This window comes from Microcaecilia unicolor, chromosome 1 (assembly GCF_901765095.1).
Source record: "Microcaecilia unicolor chromosome 1, aMicUni1.1, whole genome shotgun sequence".
NCBI classification, from domain to species: Eukaryota; Metazoa; Chordata; class Amphibia; order Gymnophiona; family Siphonopidae; genus Microcaecilia; species Microcaecilia unicolor.
Window position 1 is genome coordinate 457,316,308 of NC_044031.1, and position 15,074 is coordinate 457,331,381.

The 15,074-nt window shown below is 40.2% G+C and overlaps 1 protein-coding gene across 2 annotated transcripts in view; it reads right to left on the reverse strand.

Moving 5' to 3' along the window:
- The window catches only part of DLGAP1 (DLG associated protein 1), a 356,932-nt gene that overhangs the window by 211,675 nt on the left and 130,183 nt on the right, over nt 1-15,074 (reverse strand). Inside the window, exon 5 of one of the 2 annotated variants that reach the window (XM_030213111.1) lies at nt 9,839-9,851. The exons of the other annotated variant lie outside the window; for it this stretch is intronic. Coding sequence (XP_030068971.1) covers nt 9,839-9,851 — 13 coding nt within the window. The remainder of the gene's footprint in view (nt 1-9,838; nt 9,852-15,074) is intronic. 2 annotated transcript variants of the gene reach the window in all.

Consider the following 15,074-nt stretch of genomic DNA (forward strand, 5'->3'; position numbering starts at 1 on the left):
TGCCCCTGCCCTGTCCTACAAAGCCCTGCCGGCTGCCTGCACCCAGGGGCTCAACTCCTGGGGAAACGCGGCTAAGCGCAGGTGAAGACTAGGGTTCATGCTCTGCCTGTTTCAGCTTGTTTGCCTCTGCTGCAACCCCAGACCAGGGTTCCAGTCCTGTTCTGCCCTGTCCCTGGTTTGAGGGTGGTTTTGCCTGCCGCTACCGCTCCTCGGCAGTGACCCAAGGGCTCACAAACCCAGTTTCCAGCTTTGAAAACGTGACAGGTACATACCAAAACCCATAGAAGCTAATTGAGAAAAGTCTATGTGGAAGTGGCTGAGAGCACAAAGCAGAAAGGGGTTTTGCGCAAAAGTTAATTCACATGATAGGCATCGGTGCATGGAATATTAAAATGAGTGGTACTGAAGTTATTAGTTAATCCACAGAGAAGTTCTCAGAAGAGGTGCTGTGAGAGGATTTCCAGAGAGGGAGAGATCTGTACTGGTAAGAATTTACTGGGAAATTGTTTTTAAACTTGGGGGAAAGGTAGACTTATAAGGACTATTTTAAGTTACTCTGTTCACTTAGGGCTCCTTTTACTAAGCTGCGGTAAGCCTAACGTGGGCTTACTGCTCGCTATACAGGAAGTAGCGCTGGGCTACCGCAGCAGCCTGGCAGTAGTTCTTACCCCTAGCACACCATCATTTCCAGCGCTACAGAAATGTATTTATTTTTGTAGCGCCGGAGTGTACCTGGCGGTAATCGGACAGTGTCGTGCGCTGTCTGGTTACTGCCAGGTTAACGTGAGAGTCCTTACTGCTACCTCAATGGGTGGCAGTAAGGGCTCCCCTTCGAAATGGCCACGCGGCAAGTACTTCACTAGCCACATGGCCATTTCCTGCAGGAAGGTGAGACTTCCCTTTTACCAGCTGCAGAACAAGGGGGCCTCGATGCCAGCGTCGGCCCCTTTTTGCCGCAGCTTGGTAAAAGGGGCCATTAGCAAAGGATTTTAAGGAGTAGTTTTCTTAGCATGTAAAGATGCTCATGTTCAAAGCACAAAGACTTACAAAGTTACAAGGGTTCAAGGGTTTTAATTTGCTTTTCTAAGCTAGAAAGTTCTTCTTTTTGAGCTTTATGTTTGCATGCTGAAAACTTTATCATCTTACCCCTGATATAAACTTTGTAACCATCCCATATTGTAGAGAAATCCATATAATCAGTTTAATTGAGAAGAAAGTATTCTTCATACCAGGATCCTAATCAACCACAGAACTCACAATCTTGTAGCAAAATTGAATTAAAGCAACAGGAATTGTAAGTTGTAGATGGATTCATAATCTTCAGCTGTAGTGTAACATAAGAGTAGTCTGAAACTAAAATTGGTTCAATAGTTGCTTTTTCCATAGCAGGTATTAGGGAGGTGGATGTAAAATATAGAGTCATGAGGTTTAGAAAAAAAAAAAAAAAAAACGAAAAATCAATTCCCCCACTATTCAAAAGCATTTAACCAGCCAGGATCTGCAAATTTTCAGCGAGACATGGAAACTTAGTGGTTAGCGGCTAGCTGACTATAATGCGCAATATAACTGACAAGGCCGGTGCTAGAGTTTCTGGCACCCTCCTGTAGCCTATTAGTCGGCGCCCCCTACCTATCCAGGGGTGGGATCACTATGGCTCCACCCCTATAGCAATCACACCCACAGTAGCCACACCCCTTTTACCAGCAATGGCACATATAAACAGGCATCATTGAAAATATTACACCAGTATAGGAGAAGAAAAATTACATGTTTTTTTTTTCATTATAAATAATTTCTGCAAGCTGTTACAGCTCTAGTATACCCAAAATGACACAAACCAAATTATCATACAGACAGGAATTAGGAGAACAGACTTGCCAAATCTGAAACAATATGTTACCAAAATCTCAGAACCTAACAAACAGATCCCTATTCAGACACTTGGTCTTGCAGTCACACATGCAAAACAGATATAGCCCCTCTTCAAATACTTCAAAAATTAACCTGAAATCCTAAGAAGATAGACTCTGCATGCAGCACAATACCAGAAAAACAGGAAGAAACACATTGATATACATTGTAAAGTAAGACAGCAGATGTAAATTCTCAAATTGGACATATTCCAAACACTAAAATGAAAATAAAATGATTTTTTTCTACCTTTGCTGCCTGGAGACTTTGTTTTTCTGATCATGTTGCTCCCAGTATCTGATTCTGCTGCTATTTGTTCTCAGGGCTTCCTTTCCATTTATTTCTTTACTTTCCTCCTTTCTTCTTCATTTCTTACCCTACATCCATAAGTAAAAGCTGGGTCCTCCGCAGACTTGACTGGAGGAGGTATAGTGTGGATTCAGCTTCTACCTATTTTCTCCATCCATGTGCAGTTTTTCTCCTCTCTTCCTTTTCCCTCATCTCCATCAGTATGCATCTCCTTCCTCTCTCTTCCCTCTCCTCCATCCATGTGCATCTCCTTCCTCTCTTCCCTCTCCTCCCTATCTAGCATTTTTCCTCTTCCCCTCCATGTCCAGCATTTCTCCTCTCTCCCCTCCCCTCCATCCATATGCATCTCCTTCCTCTGTCTTCTCTCCCCTCCATCCATGTCCAGAATTTCTCCTCTCCCCTCCATACATGTGCATCTCCTCCTCTGTCTTCCATCTCCTCCATCCATGTCCAGCATTTCTCCTCTCATCCCTCCCCTCCATCCATGTGCATCTACTTCCTGTTTTATTTCCCCTCCATCCATGACCAGCATTTCTTCTCTCTCCCTTCCCCTCCCCTCCATCTCTGTGCATCTTCTTCCTCTGTCTTCCCTTCCCTCCATCCATGTCCAGCATTTCTCCTCTCATCCCTCCCCTCCATCCATGTGCATCTACTTCCTCTGTTTTCTTTTCCCTCCATCCATGTACAGCATTTCTTCTCTCTCCCTTCCCCTCCATCTGTGTGTATCTCCTTCCTCTGTCTTTCCTTCCCTCCATCCCTGTCCAACATTTCTCTGCCTTCCACTCCATGTCCAGCATTTCTTCTCTCTACCCTCCCCTCCATGCACCTCTCCTTCCTGTCATCCCTTCCCTCCATCCATGTCCAGAATTTCTCCTGCCCCTCCCCTCCATCCATCCATGTCCAGCAACTCTCCTCTGCCCTCCCCTTCCCTCCATCCATGTCCAGCAACTCTCCTCTCTCCCCTTTTCTCCCCTCCATCCATCTATCCATCCATGTCCAGAACAAAATTACAAAGCCTGATTAAGTCCTTATTTACTATGCGACTGTTTTTTTTTTTTAATGTTTTTTTGATACACTACAGATATTCTACATAAGAATTGCCATACTAGGACAGACTGAAGGTCCATCAAGCCCAGGATCCTGTTTCCAACAGTGGCTAATCCAGGTCATAAGTACCTGGCAAGATCTCAAAACAGTACAATACATTTTATGCTGCTCTAGAAATAAGCAGTGGATTTTCTCCAAGACCACTGAGAATTGACTATCAGCCCTAGTATTTTGAGAAAAAGTCCCCACACTACTCTTCCCTCTAAGCTATTCGTGAGCCCTCCAACTGCACTGCTGCCAGTGTGTGTGTGTGTGTGTGGGGGGGGGGGGGGGGGGGTGCTTCAATATCAGAAGCAGCATCTCAGGGGGTGGCTTCACGGCATTTTACCTGGTCATGGCAACTTTCTGAGCCCAGCAGTGGCAGCGATTCCCATAAGCTGCCCTGCCACCGCCGGCACCCACCTCTTCCCTTTACTGTGGCCACCTGAAGCAACTTCCTGTTTCTCTCAGACGGCTGCAGTAAAAGAAAGAGGCAGGTGCCATGAGCAGCAGGACAGTGTATGGGAATCACCAACATAGACCATTTTTCGGTGCACCTTAGTAAAAGGACCCCTTAACCGGCTATGCGTTTTCTCGCTGTGGAAACCCAGAAATTCAATGCTGGGACCTGGACATGGTGCAGCATTGAATTTCTGAGTTTAACACCGGTGGTGGTTAGCAAAACGCTGATCGTCGCCAGCTGAATATAGGGGTCCAGATATTCTGCACCAGCTGGTGTCCAGGTACCAATGCTGAATATCCTGATTATATTTCCAGCATTTTGAAATGCCCCTGATTGTTGTGATTAAATATCGGAGTGTATGTCAGAATTTCACACGTGAACGTGACATTCATTTGCAAGGCACTTTTTCATGATGTGGAATTACTTCTCTCCAATGCAGAATCGTGCTCCAGTGATTTCTATCACATTTTTTCTACATTCTGAGATAGGTGACAGTATACATGATAAACAGCAATTAAATTCCTCATTTGGTCCTTTGATTAACTTTGACAGACAGGTGAATGAGCAGGATAACTGCAGCCGGGAGATGTTTTTTTCATTACATAGAGTCAAGACCGTGAACAATGATTTAAAACAATGTTTTTTAAAAATGTCTAAACTAAAACAATTCTCTAAATCCTAGATTCTGACACTTTAAACATATGTACTTTAAAGATAACACATTTTTTCCCTCATTAGTACAAAACCTTAGCTACCCTCTTCATTTGCTTTTAATAATTCACCACTTTGCTATTATGCAGTGTCTAAAGCTTAGGGACATTTTAAACTAAGCGGTAGTAAAAAGTGGCCAAAGTGTGCGCTTACACAGGTTTTTCTGGTGCTCTAAGGCCATTTTTACTATAGCTGTAAAAATAGCCTGTTTCTATTTTTTTGTATTAATTGTCATGCGCTAATGTTGCCATAATAATATGGCCATTAAAAAAATGACAGCGAGTGTGCTAATTGTCACCCATTTTGTAGCTGGTAGGAGCTCACACGCTATCCATGCACTAATCAGTTATCATATGGTAATGTAGCTGCACTAACCGGTTAGCGTAGGAATGCCCACTCTCTGCTCCCTGACACACTCCCTCAAAAAATAAAAATATTTTTTAGTGCATGCTAAGTATATAAGAGCATAAGCTTTGCCATACTGGGAAAGACCGAAGGATCTTCAAGCCAGTATCCTGTATCAAACAGTGGCCAATCAAGGTCACAAGTACCTGGCAACATCCCAGAACAGTAAAACAGATTTTATGTTGCTTATCCTAGTGTATAAGCAGTGGATTTTCCGAAGTCCATTTTAAAAATGGCTTATGGACTTTTCTTTTAGGAAATTGTCCAAACCTTTTTTAAACCCTGCTAAGCTAACTGCTGTATATAATTGAAGAAATAAAAGCAATAGTTGAATTATAGTTGACCCTGTACAGAAATATGCAGAGGCATGCAGAAAGAACATGTGTGTAAAGATTAACAGAGAACAAAGATTGGCAAGAGAATTAAGTCTGTGGTTGATACTTTAAAGTAAGGGAGAGATAAGGGGAAGGAAGACAAGCACCAGATGGCCCTGACCAGATTAATGATTTACATGAGAAACAGAGCATTGTGTGCAAAAGAGAACAGGCAGTGCTAAAAAAGGGTGTATATAAACTAGAATGAAAATGTATAAGCAAGCAACTTCATCTCTGTATTTGATGAGATTGTTTTTGTATACTTGCTTCCTATGTAACATTATTACATAGCTCTGTCATGGCATTGACAGTTGAATAAAAAGAAAATTTTTTTATCTATACCTGTGGATATTTTATTTTGCTTTGTCCTTCATAATGAGAAGTTTAAACAATAAGGTTTAAACATTTGGTGCCCCGTGTGAGGAGAGCGGGACCCCCGATGCCTGTTTCGGTGATTGACTAACAACGCCCCGGTCTTGCGATACTGGCCAGCTCGTGAGAGGTTCGTTGCAATTACTTGATCCGAGGTATCTGCTTAGGTGGTGAGTATATTGACGTCATACTGCATACTTTTCTGTATTTTTTGACCCTGTTTGCTGTGATCCTTTTTCATTTCTTTCTTTTCTTTCTTCTTTTTATTCTTTGTTACTATTTACAATATTATTGTATTTGTTGCAAAATGGCTAATATTAATATAGATATTGAAGTTCCTGTACAGGATAATGAACCAAAGTTTACCTTGTATGTAGATAGTTCTAGCACTTTAACGGCGCTACAGCATGTACAAACTGCTTTTCCTTTTGATAAAAAACGTATATTAGAAATGAATACAAAATGGTGTAAGTACTCTTCTAAGAACCCTTTCCTTGGCTGGCCCAAGGACGGATCCTTAGAGAAACCTGTTTTGTTGCAATTACTTAATTACCTACGAGATAACAAGAAAAAGGATTCCTTGTTAAAACATTTGCATGTTTGGAATTTATTCTCTCTCACGTCTGACATGTGGCATTTTGATAAACAACGCATTGCTAATGCCACAAAAGAGGCCGTAGTGCCTCCTCCTTGCGATGCCGTAGTAACTCCTACAGCACCGCCTCTATACGATCCAACACGAGAACCACAGTCACTATATCCTTTGGGTGACCTTGCAAGTTACAAGGAAGATAGAAGGGATGCAGGTGCGGCAGCAGGCTATAAGTCCTGGAAAAAATCGCACCCCCCTAAACCTGAGAGCAGAAAGAAACGCTCAAAAAAACGTACCATTAAAGTAAATGATTCGGACACTACGTCCGGTTTATCTGAAGAGGGCGAGACGGTCCACAAAGGGTCTGAGCCCCACAAAATCACTTCTGATAGTGATACAGACAAGGAAAATACAGCCAATATGGAAGTTAAGGGTTCCTTCACTATGAAGGGCCAAGTTAAGTTGTTGAAGGATGAGAAAGTCACTCAAGAGGTTTTAGAAGCAGCAATGGGGGATCAAGATGAAGTCACATTGAAGGGTTTTCGTAAAAAGGATGATAAGAGGGAGGATGGTGTTAGCTCAAAGGAACTAGAAAAAAAGAAATATGGTTCGGATAAGGAAATGTTTATGCAAACCCTAATGAATCAGTTAGGCCTTGAACTAATTGGTAAATATGGATGGGCATTTTGGAATGAGATAGCTGGGATTTTTCTAACAGCTAAAGTTAATTTGCCAGTTTCTCCAGCTGGTCCTACCAGCCTCGCAGATATCGAAACATTGATTGATAAGGTTGAGAAAAAGGGAAAGTCTTGGGATCAACAGGAACGATTTTTGGAAGGCCTTAAAATTTGGAGGGAAACAATACAACGATTGATTCATAAGGGTACCACGGGAGCGGTCGAAAAAATTACTATGCCCATACTTACACGTACCGATGCATTGGGGAATCGTTCACGTGTTTATAAACCATATAGCCCCATAGATATAAGTACAATGACGAGCAAATTACCAAATATACAGAAGGGAGCTCGTATTTGGTTAGAACAGATGGATGCTTTAACAGCAGGAACACAGCTAGCTGTGGGAGATTTCAAAGCATTCTGTACTGCAGCTGGCGTAAGTTTGGCACAATTGGCTTTACAAAGTCAGAACCCTGCTATTCTAGGACATGATGAGGATGGTGCTATATTCTCCGGGAATGCCGGAGTAGAATTAACTGGAGCACTTCAGATAATGTATCCTACTGAGGTTGATTTTTCAGCCATTACCTCCACTAAATGGAATGGTAAGGGAGAAGATTTTACTACCCATTTGAATAAATGTATGCAGATCTATAAGGCACAGACGGGAAATGATGCCGACGTTGCACCCTCATCAGCAATATTTTTACATTTATTCTTAGCTACCTTGCCTATGAATATGAGAAAAAATCTTGATAATGTTGTTGCATTAGTGACCAAACCTTGGCCAGAGATTCATGCTACGCTATTGCATTTTAGTACTATACATGTGAAAATGCTAGAAACCCCAGTAAAGGAACAGCAGAAACTTTCTGACAAACTTGTTGCAATGCAAATTAAAAAGATTGAGGACAAAAAATTAAAATCAAATAAGATTACACAGGGACCTGTGTATTATATGACTCCGGCGCAGAGCCCTATGGGTTATCAGAATCCCCCACAGCTGCCATATACCCCTTACCCACCACAGGTGCAATCCTCCCAGAGGTAGAGGAATGGGTAGAGGTCGTGGCGGAAGAGGTCGGGGATATAGTCAGCCATCTCCCAATAGAAGAGCAAATGTGCAGTGTTAGACCTGTTTAAATTGGGGACATTATTCTAATGAATGTCCATCTAGATTAGGACCAGTGATACCCACGGCAATGGGAAATCAAAATTTAAGTCCATCAATCGCCCCCGTGACTCAGGGCCAAACAATCGAACAGGTATTGGAACAAGGGAACATGGGTACTAATAACCCATTCGTGCAGCAGCAACAAATAGCACAGCACACGCTTCAACCACAACAGCAGCAATTCCCTGTATGGCAATCTGACCATGATACTGAAAAAGACGTATACTGACTAGGCACGGGGGGGAATGACGATTTCACCTTTTCATTAAATACACAAGAACCTTTTGTTACTTTACTTGTAGGCCCAGATCAAATCCCAGTTTCGTTCTTGATAGATACGGGAGCTACTCGATCAGTTTTGTGCAAAAAAATAAGGGGAATTCCCTTGAGTAATCGAATTGACACCATGGTAGGATTTGAAGGAAAAAAACAGAATAAACGAGTTACAATTCCCACAAGTGTTATTCTAAAGGTTCACAATAATACCCATGAGGAAAGAATACGGACAGGAACTATTGACTTTGTGATTGCAGAAAATTGTCCCGTTAACCTATGTGGGCGAGATCTACTTACACAGTTGGGTTTAACGCTTAAATTTCCAAAGGAGAAGCAGAGCTCCTTAATTTCAGTCCTACAAGACTTCTTTTGTACTGAAGACGAGGATGAAGGAGACAAATTGTTAAATAATTTACCTTCTAATATCTGGAGTACACCAGACGACCCATATGGCAAAGCAAAAATGAAACCCCATGTTATAAAATTAAAGCATGTTAATGAGGGACCTAATTGGCCACCGTATCCTATTAAACCTCAGTTACTAACAAAGACCATTCAACAAATTGAGACACTTTTGAAATTTAATATAATCGAACCGTCCAATTCACCCTTTAATACCCCTTTATTTCCAGTACCAAAGCCAAATGGCGATGTTAGGATAGTGCATGATTTAAGGGGCTTAAATGATTTGGTAAAAGCACAATTCCCAGTGTGTCCCAATCCCCTAACTCTATTACAAACACAGCCTATACACACATATAATTCTGTTATTGACTTATCAAATGCCTTTTTCGCCATTCCCCTCGCAGAGGAATCTCGAGATTTAACATCTTTTGTGCTTGATAATAAAGCTTATAGGTGGACTCGTATGCCACAAGGCTATACCGAGAGCCCATCAGTATTCTTTAAGCAGATTATGAAGGATTTAGAAGATTTTAGAAATTCTTTGCCCGATGATATATCGCTGTTTGTATACGTTGATGATATTTTGTTATCAGCCCCCACACAGGAGAAATGTCTCTCCTGGACACTAGCTTTATTTGAGCAATTATTGTTGAAGGGATATAAATGTAATCGTAATAAATGTTTTGTGAGTAAACAACAAGTTACCTTCTTAGGACAGACCATTTCCAGCGCTTCTAAAATTATTACAAAGGAGGCGCTAGTGGAAATCTTGCGATCACCTATGCCACAAACACTTACGCAGTTAAGAGGGCTACTTGGATCATTTAACTACTGTAGGCAATGGATTCCTAATTACTCACAGATCATCGCACCATTATATAGACATTTGCGTGTCCCGGCTGGGACACCCGTAAAAACGCCAATACAACTGAATGCGGACGATATTACCCTGATCAAAGTGATAGCTCAACAATTAACGTCATATAGAATCCCCTGGCATCCGTAGACACAGATAAGGACATACATTTGTGGGTAAAAGATATGAATAGTACATGGGCTGCTATGGTGAATCAATATGACAGTTTTACACAGCCTGTCTCATTTTTATTAGGAACCTTCTCAGCCGTGGAAAGAGGCATGGAAGAGATTCCCAGATTTTTGGTGGCTTTAGTATCCGCAATAGAGAAATGGAGGGCGGTAATGCCTTTTGTACCGATCGTAGTACATACCAATCATACTATTCATCATTTATTGTCTAATAGTCAAATTGCTTTAACTAGCACGCATTTTGGCAAGTACCAAGCTGTTCTTATAGGACAGGACATAAAGACCCAGTCTTTGACTAAGGACAATATTAGGCTAATGAATGCTTTATTTAAAATCGAGCAAGAAACAGAAGATTATTTGAAGGGATTAGAAGCAATTCCTACCTTTAAATTACTTTCTTTCCAACCCCTGACCAAGGGAGGTGAGATGTGGTTCACTGACGCAGCTCAAACAGGTGATAAAACATCTTTTGCAGCTCTAAAAATTCTGGGTACGGGAGACTCTATGGTAGTATGTAAAAAAATTCAGAAACAACTGCCGATAGGCGTATCAGCTCAAGAAGCTGAACTTGCTACAGTATGTGAAGCAGTAAAAGAAATGGGATTGGTTACAGAAGGGACTATTTATACAGATAGCTCTTATGTTGCTAGCTCATTACAATATCATTTGTTAAAATGGAAAAGAAGAGGATTTTTAACAGCAGACGGAAAACCCCTCCAACATGTTAAATTATGGGAATGGTTATTGTGCCAGTTGAGTGAAAGGGAAGAGAAAGGATTAGCCACAGCCATAGTTTGGACGCCAGCCCATACAGGCGAGGCATCATTTGAAGCAAAAGGGAACGACTTAGCAGATAAAGCAGCTAAGGAAGTATTGCAGATGATGGTTACCACACGAATGCAAAGTCAAAGAGATAGTGAAACACCATACCCACCAGATGTCACACAGACACGAGAAAAACCCACTGAGTCTGAAGAAATAAAATGGAAAAATTTGGAATGTAAAATGGATGCAGGAAAAACTAAATGGATACACCCAAGTGGAAAAACATGTATTTCTACTTCTGAATTGATAAATAATTTTTATAATTGGCATGTGACATTACATTTACCAGCGTCTGACATGAGTAAAGCCATGGAAGCTTCATTTTGGCATCCAAATATGCTTTCTTATGCCACACGAGTTGTATTAAATTGTTTAGTTTGTTCCAAAAATATAGTACATCGAGGACCAAGTATTTCTCCTGGATCCATTCCAATTCCAACGAGACCTGGAGTAGAATGGCATTTGGAGTTTACAGATATGGTAATACCGGTAAAAGGTAAAAGGTATCTTTTAGTGTGGGTTGACGCATTTACAAAATGGGTGGAAGCATTTCCGTGTTCAAAGGAAAATGCTCAGGTAGTAATAGACACTTTTCTGAAGTACATACTACCTGCACATGGGTGCCCACAGAAATTGGTGACAGATAATGGAAGTCATTTTGTTAATTCCTTGGTTAAGGATATGACTGACCTGTGTGGAATACTACATAGACGTGTGTCTGTTTATCGTCCTACTTCTAACGGCCTAGTGGAACGCTATAACGGCCTATTAAAAACAAGACTTAGAGTCTTACTAGCCTCATTAAATCAAGGTTCAGAAAAGAGATATACCTGGTTGGACTTATTGCCCATGGCTGTGCTACAGTTAAGGTGTCATCCAAGTACAAAATTGCAGATAACACCTTTTCAATTACATACAGGACGAGACCCTAGAGGAGTACCTGTAAAAGAAATTGATACTGGCTATGATGGTGTAACTAATTATTGGAAACAAATAAATCCAATAATAAATTTGACCAGAGATATGGCAATTTGTAAATCAAAGGAAGCACCTCACATGACTTTTTCTTCATCTTTTTCAGTAGGTCAAAAGGTCCTTCGAAAGAACTTCACACATAAGACCTGGAAGGACCCAATTTACGTGGGACCATTTGAAATAAAAGAGCTAACTCGCACAGCAGCAAAATTGTCAGACCATACCACCTGGATACATGTATCTGATTTACGTAAGATCCAGGACCACCTGAGCAAATAGAAACCACCATTATACCCCTAGAAGGCATTCCTTAGCAACATCATCAGTGCAAAAGAATTATGAAGGTTTTTGTAATCTGTTTGTTGGTAGGACTTACTTACGGACTCAATACATATGTTGAGAGAATTCAACATGCCTCAAAGACTCTTAATCTGACTAACTGTATTGTTTGCACTCCACTTGTCACTTCTGTAACTACCATTCCAGCACATGTTCACCCATATTCTATGATTAAGTTGCAAGGTATTCATAACTGTTTCAGTAATGGTACCTGCTATTTGGGTCTGGATCATGAGCACAGACAATATTGGACCAATGTTACTGCTCAACGCCTGCCTTCTTTGTTTGCTTATACTATTCCTGCACTAAACTATTGGTGTCTGATAAACTCTAGTTCACTTCAGGGTAAGATACCTAATGTTTTATGTAATTATACTTATGACATACAATCCCGGAATTGGACTGTGTTACAGGGATCCTATGTCATAAATCAGACTGCAACATCTATAGCCTGTGCTAATAAAACAACTTGTAACCGGACACTGACAACTTCTTATGTAACCTCTACTAACCTTACTCTCACAAATTTGACTTTCTTCTTTTCATTATGTCAATTTAATGCCTCTTCTATACAAGCCATTACTGCTGTGCCTACTGCTTGTTCTTCAGTTAAGGAACCAAATAATCCTATTTTTCCTTTTTCTCAAACCTATGCTTTATATCATAACCTAACTTCTCTACAGTCTTTACGGTTAGGAGATTATTTGTTATGTGATAATATCCTGTACACTTATCTTCCATCATGTTATAAGTTCTGCACTCTTGTTCAACTAAATTTATTTGATTTGATCATTCCATTAAATACCACATCACATAGTTCTAATAGTCAGAGACGACGTAAAAGAAATGTTTCCAGTACCTCCTTTAGTGCTTTAACAGGAGATGATCAAGCTTTACAATTAGCATTAGATTATATTAACAGTACCTATCCTATGACTAAGAAACGTTTAGATGCCTTGTCAGCCACTGGATGGATTCCATTTGCAGGATCTGCCATTGCAGCTGAAATGGGTATGTCAATCAGACGCTTACAATCACTATTACATGTAGTAACACATGAATTAGACATAGCTATAGCCACACTTCAAGAGGAAATTGATGATACAGCGAGATATGCAATGCACACACGCATGGCAGTTGATTTTATGTTGGCCCAATCTGGAGGAGTATGCGGCATAGTGAATGATACATCGTGTTGTTCAGTTATTAGAAATCAATCAATAATTGTAAGAAATGCAATGAAACGTATTGTTGACTTAGTAAAATTATCAAGTAAAGATTATGAAGGTGTATTGGATACCTCATGGTGGGAATCAGTAAAAGGATGGTTTGGAGGACTGGGCCCATGGTTAAAAGGTCTTGTGACATTTGCAATTGTATTTATAATAGTTTTATTGCTACTGGCTTGTCTCATTCCTTGCTGTATGAAAATGTGTGGAAATATATTGACAAAAGTAACAACCACAACCATGATCTCACAAAAACAAAATGTGAATATAACCCAAGTCAATCAGGAATTGATTGCAAAAGATGATACACACAATTTAAACATTCTGTATGCTAGAGCTTTTCAAATGGAAAAGAAGCACTTGACAGAAACTGTTTCCTAGTGACGACGGCCTTGTGGAAAAGAATAATGTGACATTCTATATCTTAAGCAAGCTCAAACATGCTAGTGAAACTATTGGTGCATAATGTTGTGAACACTGTCAACAGTGTTCAAGGGAGGTTTGTATATAATTGAAGAAATAAAAGCAATAGTTGAATTATAGTTGACCCTGTACAGAAATATGCAGAGGCATGCAGAAAGAACATGTGTGTAAAGATTAACAGAGAACAAAGATTGGCAAGAGAATTAAGTCTGTGGTTGATACTTTAAAGTAAGGGAGAGATAAGGGGAAGGAAGACAAGCACCAGATGGCCCTGACCAGATTAATGATTTACATGAGAAACAGAGCATTGTGTGCAAAAGAGAACAGGCAGTGCTAAAAAAGGGTGTATATAAACTAGAATGAAAATGTATAAGCAAGAAACTTCATCTCTGTATTTGATGAGATTGTTTTTGTATACTTGCTTCCTATGTAACATTATTACATAGCTCTGTCATGGCATTGACAGTTGAATAAAAAGAAAATTTTTTTATCTATACCTGTGGATATTTTATTTTGCTTTGTCCTTCTTAATGAGAAGTTTAAACAATAAGGTTTAAACACTGCGTTTACCACATTCTCTGGCAACGAATTCAAGAGTTTAATTACACATTGAGTGAAGAAATATTTTCTCCAGTTTGTTTTAAATATACTACTTAGTAGCTTCATTGCGTGCCTCCTAGTCCTAGTATTTTTGGAAAGAGTAAACAAGCGATTCTTATCTACCTGTTCCCTTCCACTCAGTATTTTATAAACCTCTATCATATCTTCCCTCTGCCATCTCTTTTCCAAGCTGAAGAGCCCTAACCACTTTAGCCTTTCCTCATAGGGAAGTTGTCCCTTATGTAGCACTTACCACAGGATGCCTGAGCATGTTCTGTGGTACTCCATTATATGCTGCGTTAGGTGTGCATTAGCATCTAAAGCAGCTTAGTAAAAGGGTTCCTTAGTTGTTTATAGGAATGTACAGGACAAACATTATTTTTTTGTCATTTATGGGATTTTTCATTTTGTTCAGATTAAAAAAAAAGTTTGTTTCAAGGGCAATGTTCAATAATGCACCTTATTGCTCAAAAAGTGTGCCCTGTTGTTCAATAGCGCACACTATTTTTCAATAGTGCATCTATTAGAAAATAATGCAAATTATTGAGCAATAGTATACAATGTAGCAACACAGCTTACAATATTATTTATTTATTTATTTATTTATTTTCTGCCTTTGTACCCCACATTTTCCAACCTAGTGGTAAGTTCAATGTGACTTACAGTTAACTAATGGGCCCTTTTACAAAGGTGTGTAAGGGCCTGTGCATGTGCAGAGCCTGCAAATCTGCATTACCACCCACACCGAAAACCCACATAGAAAATAATTGTCTATTTTCTACTGCGGGGGCATTCCTGGTGGCAGTCGGCAGTTGGCAAGTGCTGGGTGGTTACCGTGCGGGTAATATGTGAACCTTACCTGTCTTTATCTGGCCCAT